The sequence below is a fragment of the Mytilus edulis genome, chromosome 9, assembly GCF_963676685.1.
Source record: "Mytilus edulis chromosome 9, xbMytEdul2.2, whole genome shotgun sequence".
NCBI classification, from domain to species: Eukaryota; Metazoa; Mollusca; class Bivalvia; order Mytilida; family Mytilidae; genus Mytilus; species Mytilus edulis.
Genome location: NC_092352.1, coordinates 42,225,098 through 42,233,935, shown reverse-complemented (window position 1 = coordinate 42,233,935; position 8,838 = coordinate 42,225,098). Strand labels below are relative to the sequence as shown.

The 8,838-nt window shown below is 33.1% G+C and overlaps 1 protein-coding gene across 1 annotated transcript in view; it reads right to left on the bottom strand.

The window, feature by feature from the left end:
* The window catches only part of LOC139489973 (uncharacterized), a 34,229-nt gene continuing 25,391 nt past the window's right edge, over positions 1–8,838 (bottom strand). Inside the window, exons 8-10 of the mRNA XM_071276825.1 lie at positions 2,084–2,176; positions 1,276–1,425; positions 1–158 (exon numbers count right to left, since the gene is read on the bottom strand). Coding sequence (XP_071132926.1) covers positions 1–158; positions 1,276–1,425; positions 2,084–2,176 — 401 coding nt within the window. The remainder of the gene's footprint in view (positions 159–1,275; positions 1,426–2,083; positions 2,177–8,838) is intronic.

The window sequence follows — 8,838 nt, the reverse complement described above, 5'->3', positions numbered from 1 at the left end:
CTAAAAAATCTTACGTGCTGCACAGGTTACGTCTTTGTTTTCAAAGTTATTGGTTTTGCATAGACATTTAAAACCGCTTTCATCTCGGCATTCTGCAAGAGTGTCTCTACATTGATCAACCGGAGGGCCATCCGTACAGGCTGCTTTTAACGCAATTTCTAAAATAAAAATATTTTACTCTGTATAAAATTTCTAAGAAACTAAAAAATATTGCCAAATTTACTTGTAAAATGTGCATGAATTTCTTTTAAGCAAGAATAAAGACAAAATTCGATTAAACACAGATTCCTTCCTCGCGACGAGCACATTGAGAATATGTCGGACTGAAACATGTTTGCCTGCCTTAACATTAACAGATGTTAACAGATCGTAAATCAGGAAAACACAAACTGACGATTTTTTCCTTTCGAAATGATCGTCCTTTATGGATTCGAAAATGTTACACAACATGTATGGTGTGGTGACCATTTGTAGGGTAATGGTATGATTGCTTAAAAAAACACCAATTATTGTTAGAACACCCAGGTTTCTAGTCCTTTCTATAGCCTCCTGCTATTTGTGAAACCGTGAGATGCTTTTTTCAAACTGGTGTTCATTCAATTGCTCTTACCTGTCAAAATATGTTGTAACTTTCTATAAAAAACGAAGAATAAAATTAAATGTTCATGGTATTGCGCACGGAAGACTGTAAACACAATGAAAAGACCCTCTCGAGTTATATATAAAAAAAGAAGATACAGTATGATTGCCAGTGAGACAACTCTCCACAAGAGACCAAAAATAACACAGGAATCTTAAACTATATATCACCGTATGGCCTTCAACAATGAGCACAGCCCATACCGCATAGTCAGCCATAAAAAGCTCCGAAGTGACAATGTAAACCAATTCAAACGAGAAAACTAACAGCCTTGTTTAAGTACAAAAAAACAAATATGTTAAACATAAACAAACGACAACCACTGAATTACAGGCTCCTGACTAGGGGCAGGCACAACATACAGAATGTGACGGGGTTCAACATGTTAGCGGGATCCCAACCCTCCCCTAACTTGGGACAGTGATATAACAGTGCAACAGTCCTTTACCGGCAAAAATTATCAATTATGCATGCCGTTATGACGTCATTTACCAGATAGCGGGGACGCACATTCCTGCACTATTATAGTTCACCGTATATAAACAATTTGTTAGTCGAGTAGAAATTAAAGTATTGAATAGTTTATTTATAGTGTCATTCAAATAGTGACATTATGTAAATATTTCTAGTCTTACTGGTTTTGCAAGCGCTTCCATCTAAATAGTGGGTGTCGATACATAGACATTTACTTCCTGCACCATCATCTCTACATTCTGTGTCAGCTGCACTACATTGATCTGTGGCAGAAACTGCACCGTTACAAGTTGTATCAAGGCCAGCAAATTCTGAAAAAATTGATTGAGGATAATATTTAATATCGGCCTCTTTAGTTGTATATTTAAATACTGCTTATCGTAAACATGGAGTTATTAAGTGTTGTAGATTTAAATATTTGCAATTTCGACTCTTATTTTTCTATACTCTCAAGTCATTCAAACTTTATTCAATCACAAAATCACTTTATTTTAAACGAACTGTCAACAAATTGTCTAATAAAATAAACCAATGTTTAATGGAATTCGAACAAACATCGTGCGCATAATCAGTGTAAAACATGTTTGTAAGGACTTAAACGGATATTTTTTTTATTAAACCCTTTGTAAATGCACTTTTATTTCCGTTTACTTGGCATACACGTCATTACCTGTAATAATTGTCTATTGAAACAATGTTGCCATCATAAATAGCGGCTTTTAAAAAAAAATAATAGTTCAAGAAGTATGGCATTAAATCAAATCTGCATGCTACAAATCTGAATTGACAGATTGTTTCAATAAAACCGTTTTCATATAGGAACCTTTTGCATATTTTGGTAGGGTATCGATTAGTCTATTAAAATTGACACAGACAAGATAAGGAACACAATTTGGGTGATATTTCTAGTCTTACTGATTACGCAAGCGCTTCCATCTGAATAGTGCGTGGTTTTGCATAGACATTTACTTTCTGTACCATCATCTCTACATTCCGTATCGACAACACTACATTGATCCTTGGCTGAATCTGTGGTGTCACAAGTTCCATCCAAGCCAACTTCTATATGTTGTAAATGATATTAAAATAATCTATAGTTGTTATTATAAATAATTACATTAGATATATCTTTTATTATAATACGTTATTTTGATTGGCTAACAGCAATCTCTCGTTCTTCTACAATTAACATTCATTACACAATGGAATGTATCATTCGTTATGACAAGAGGTCACAAAATAAAGTAACAAGGTAAATGAACGAAACATTTGATAGAAATAGTGTTTTCATGATCCTAGCTAAAAAATGTAAACATAAGTATCGAATGCTTCTTTTTGTAATTTCAGAGGATTGTGAAAGCGTTGACCGTGCGCACATTTTTAGAATGAAGCGCGGATACTAAATGTACTTCAGTCAACGCTTTTACACTCCAATAAATTTACAAAAAGAAGCATTCAATTATTAGTTGCAGAATTCTTCTTAAAAACTTACTTTTTAGAGAAGAAAGCACTGGAACACAAATAGTGGAGATAATATATCAGCTTTTTTTTTGTATGCCAGTATAGTGGGAGATATTATGGACATAATTGTGCAAATCGTGATACAAGCATGAGATTTGGTATAAAGGTTGACTAAATGATACTTATAAAAAATCCGCTGCTGGCCAGAACCACCACACATTTTAAAAATGGCGTCATTACAAAATTGGCAATAATTCGTTAATCCTTTGAAAGGTGTGTTATATGTAAAATCCAATGTTACATTTGATAAAAATTAAATAACAGTTCCAAAATTCCGACTAGACAATACATTAATGAAGCTAAAGGTGACTTCAAAATGCCGGCAAAAAAGTCAAAAATTTCAATTTTTATACTTTCAAGCAACTTCACAAGGAATGTAAATCCTTGAAAGATGTCTAATAAGTATAATCCAATGTAAGTTATGATAAAACGTTAAAAAAAAGATCCTAAGTACGACAAAACGACACATAAATGAAGAAAAATAGTGATTTCCTGTTCCAAAATAGAGGCAAATACGTAGAAAATATTTTTTATACTCTTTGAGTATGTTTGTTTTGTTCATGCATCGTTGACAATGTGATGGAATTTGATGCGACTGTCATACAAGTGAGAGGTTTAGCTAGCTATAAAACCAGGTTCAATCCACCATTTTCTACATTAGAAAATGCCTGTACCAAGTCAGGAATATGACAGTTGTTATCCATTCGTTTGATGTGTTTGGACTTTTGATTTTGCCTTTTGATTTTTGATTTTCCTTTTTGAATTTTCCTCGGAGTTCAGTATTTTTGTGTTTTTACTTTTTCCAACAACTAAATAAGTGATAACACTCTTTGTTAAGTTTAAATGCCTAGTTTGGTTAGAAATACAGGTTGCTTATCTTATAATTATCTGACAGTTGCCTATACAACAACCTGTACAAGGAAGGCGAGAACGGTAGCATTTACAATTACCAACACAGCTGGATTTTTGCCTCCGCATTTCAAAAGTTCCTTTATTTCATCCAACCCCAGTGTTCATGACTTGGTACATGTACCTGTCGTATACATGAATCAGACTGAGCCCAAACAAATCCTCCTTGATTTACATCTCTTTTGATGTGCTCTGAAAAAGAACCTCTTGTAGGCGGAATTGCATCACAATGCTGCTACTTCCTGGCAAACAATTCACATCGTGCCTCGCTTCATACTTAAGCCAAAAATAAACGTCCTGTACATCTGAAAAACCTTCCATTGTTAGCCAAGCTGACCTCTTCCCTTTCCCACGACAATTCGACAAAGTGTCACATCCACTGAATGCATGGACGAAAGGAAGAGCAGCTACACAAGGACCACACGCATTTGATATGTCACATACAGGAAGCCATCAAAGGTCTTTATTCCTTCCATAACCGATCCACGATGTGTTCTACCTAGTTGTGCGATTGCTGTAATTCTTGATACTATTACATCTGTTTCAGTATTACCTAAAATAACATTTTACAACAATTTTCATAATCATGCCGAACATGGACAAACATTCGTGTATCTGCTTCTTCATGATTACAAGGGGAGATAGGAAGTATCCTTATTGAAATTGCAAAGAATATTTTCACCATGAGTAACATACACATTTTTATTAGTCTCTTAAGAAGCAATTTTGTCAGCAAGAAATTTGAACAATTTCGTTTCGTTGTCATCTTCACAGAGAAAACTACTCCAAACCCGTGGTGTTCTACCAGAACCAAAGAACCAACACCTTTCCATCTGGCACAAACACCTTGCCTTTGTCTTGTCACAGCCTTTAAATTATTCATTTAGTAAACATCAAATACAATGTCTACTCTTGAATACTTATCGATGCAAGATTTCATATAAGGCAGTATGACATCATTTGCATAATGATCAAATATTTTTGCCCATCTTTGTGACCTGGATTTAACCATTGCTGCCCCACCAACGATAAATGCGTCCGAATTTGGATCAGAAAATCGCAAGTAAACCCATTTGCAGCGATTTAATACCACTATGTCAAGAAACATCCTGAGATAAAGACGGAGGAGAAGTTTGGTTTTTATGGATAAAGAAATATTCCAAGTAAAACTGTCTACTGTGACAAGAAATGAAAAATCTATAATAGATATCGCAATCGCTTTTAAGGTTCTCTAGCTTTGTGTTTGACAAACACATTTCCAGTTTAATTTTGCAGCCAAAATAAGAAGTTGATATTTTTTATTTGGTTATGAAAAGTAGGTTTTCCTTCGTTTTGCATTTGCTTCAAAAGATCTTCGTATTGTTTGGACCAATATCTTGGAGTTTATTTACATATCTTACCTGTTCAACAATTTCCTTAATGGAGTAATTTTTTTTTTAAATCTGACGACTATTCTAGAAATGAATTTCCATACTCGTTCATCACTTTACAAAGTTTTTGAAGCTGTTGAAAGACATCATTTTGGGTTTTCGTAGAGTCTTCATTAGGTCGTTCATCTGTTATCGAATGACCCAAACCACAATATCTTCCAAATTCATCTTTTAGTATACTGACTCCTGGTCCAGCTACCATCCATTTGACTAAATTGGATCTTCGGTTAATCCTATGGCACCAACATCGCCCTTCACAATTGCATTATTCTGTTTTTGTGCCTGATCAATTGTGTTATAAGAAAGAAATTTGCTGGTCTTACGTACAGTGAAATTATCATTTTAAATACCATTGCTACCTTAGGGTGATGTTCGGGAAAGGAAGTCATATCTTGGAGACGGGTCGGTAACGATCGAGCATAATTTACACGATCAAGACCTAAAACAATACACTATCACGCTTTATATGGAATGTTTGTAAAGTACGAAATCTCACTCATGAGCATTACATGTATACCAAAATCAGAAGAAGTTCTTAATTTATAATTGAACGCCAGTAATGAAACTGTGGTCGAGATGACTCTGTCTTTTAAATCATTGAACGTCAGAGTCATGACATAATTATACAGATCCGAAATTAACAGTTCAAACAAAATATATGCAGTTGTCTGATGCATCTGTCTAATACTAGGTACATTTGAACATACATAAAAAGAATATGCCGCTCTTGTTGTTGCAATATTGGCTTCAGTAAGACAACATTTCCATCCCGTATCACGTAATATATCACCAGAGTTTTATAACAAGTCATTTCAATGTGCAATCCACCAGACATGACGATAAACTTATCTTTTCCGTAAAAATCTGACCATTTCAAGTGAATTTGCTTAGGCATTTCCAAAAGTGGCCGATCTGCAGTTACAATTGATGTTTCTCCGGGATTCACCACATTTTCGCCTTATCCATCGAATACCTGAGAATTGCCTGGTAGTGCATACAATTCGCTCTTGATGTCTATAAATAGTTTGCACATGCGCAAAAGTGTTGAACACATGTGTATCATAACCTTGAAAAATGTTATTAAACCAATTCATAATATTATTAGAAATCAAAAAACACTAAATATATATAATTCAAATGCTCAAGTTTTGAAAGAATTTTGTAACATTTCCGCGCATGCGCAAATACTGGATATATGTCAAATATTCATTTTAAATAAATATGTGATGTAAGGAAGGTAGCCGCCAAACCTGATAATTGGTTTTTACGAAAAGAAGTTCAAAGAAAAGTTATGCAGAAAAATCAGTATTTTCAAACTGAAGAAAACAGCCATTTTAGAAAATTATTATTTTTTTAATGGCCAGCAGTTATTTTTTTTAAAAGTATATAATAATGATGCTTAGTTGTAATTGTCATGCTTGTATCATAATTTGCACAATTACCTCGATTTTGCTAGCTTATATCTTCCACTAGTAGTGAAAAATCTCACTACATTAGCATCAGTAAGTATTATTTGTTTTTAAATAGAGGTCAATTTAGATAATTTTAATTATGTTTTGGGTGATGTATCCTTGTCCTTTGTATCACAACTGTATATGTTGCAGTCTTGTAAATGCCCACTCCATAGGCTTACATGCAAAACAGCTGATCTTCGATAAAAATGCTACATGGAAAAAAATGTATGTTCATTTCATGTATGTACTTATGTGAAATTGTGATTTAATCGAGAAGAAAAGAGGGTCATGTCACGAAGAATAAAAAGTTATGTAACCCTAAAATCAAAACTATCTTTTCTACATTCTGTTTGCTGTTTTTACTAGGCCGCACCACTTCTAGTAAACCTGATATTCTTTCACTTTCCTGGATTGATACATAATGTATCTTCAAAAAGATGCAAGATTTTTTTTAATCTATATATATATTTCAATTCAGCATAAACTTTTGATCAAACAGAAAAAATTGAGTTCAGAAAAAAAAATGGACTCAAATTATGAAGCTGGTACCTTTGATAACTATGTATGATAAATAAAGGCAACAGTAGTATACCGCTGTTCAAACTCATAAATCCATGGACAAAAAACAAAATCGGGGTAACAAACTAAAACTGACGGAAACGCATAAATATAAGAGGAGAACAACAACACAACACTACAATGTAACTAACACACACAGAAACGGACCAAGCATCAGACAAAATCCCACGAGAATAACAAATATAACATCAAATTATTCAAACTGAAATTCAAAAAAATAATCAAATGTTAATTGTTTGTTTATCAACTTCCTTATAATAACTGTGATTTCGTAGTACTCATAGTACTCGTTTTATTCATAAACATGCATTCTTAAAGTATATATATGTTGTGTACAAGTTATAACTTGTATAATGCAAAAATACAAGTTATAACATGTACAAAAGTACCTCGTACATGTTATAACCTGTACAAAATATTGCTTAAAAAGGGTTTTAACTTGTACATAATCGAAAAATAAAGATATGCTTCTATTATTGCAACAGATGTTATTAACTTCAATAATATTTTCATAACTTTTTTATTATTCCTTCATGTTAGTGTGTTTTGTCCTTTCTTACAGTTAACGTCCAGGGGTCGGTATTTCGAAGCATTCCTAAGACCTGTCATAAGATACATCTTAGGACATGTCTTATTATCCTCTTATGACTATCTATGGACATATCTTTATTTTATGAATTATAATTGTGAGTGTCCACTTTGAAGGCAATAGTAAAATACTTTCATTCTAGTTGACACTAAAAGACATAAGAGGATAGCCGGGATAGATGTGTCTACAAATAAAGTTTGGAATTGAAATGAGGTATGTGTCTAAAAGACACCCCCCCCCCTGGAGCAGACAACATCCAAAGGCCATGCGTTCAAAGTAGAAGATATATATTTAAAACATCAAAATGACATTCGCCTCATGCAATGATCTTATAGTTTATAAAAAAGAAATTGAGTTATAAATTTACATAAGTCATGCTGAAGGCCAACAATGTTGAAGAGTAGATCCAAATATATTGATAATGTAGCGTGGTCCAATAAAAACTATTTCAGTTCTCGCTTGCTTTTAAATATAACGGAATTTGATGAGACTGTCATAAAAGTGAGAGGGTTATCGCTATAGAACGAGGTTTAATCCACCATTTTCTACATTTGGAAATGCTTGTACCAATTCAGGAATATGACAGTTCTTGTCCATTCGTTTTTAATGCGTTTTGTTATTTGATTTTGCCATGTGATTATGGACTTTCCGAATTGATTTTCCTCTAAGTTCAGTATTTTTGTGATTTTACTTTTTACAGAGTAAGAATATAAGACGTTGTTTTAGTCTATGCATGCTATAAAACGAGAGGGAGGAGTATTACCCAAAATTATTAGGAAGTGTTCTTAAATTTTTTGGAAGTATTTAGTTACTATTATCTAATATAGTTGTCAATGAGTAAATGCAAGCTTTTAGAAAATAGTGTCACACTTATTTAAGCCATGATGTACTGCATAAAACATACAATTACATGAAAACACATTTTGCCAACATAAGTCATGGAACATATATTTCTGAAACTTTGTGATCATTGTCTTCTACAGAAAGAGACACGTTATGGCCTATTTATTGTTGCTCTTTGTGTATTGGTGAATTTAAATGTATATTTTACTTCATTAAGATTTATCTTAAATTTTGTACAAGTTAAAACCATTTTTAAGCAATATTTTGTACATGTTATAACTTGTATTTTTGCATTATACAAGTTATAACATGTACAACATTTTTGTACATGTTATAATCTATATAAAATTGCTACTTGTACACGACATATATATAAGTGCAATACAGTGTCAATTTAAT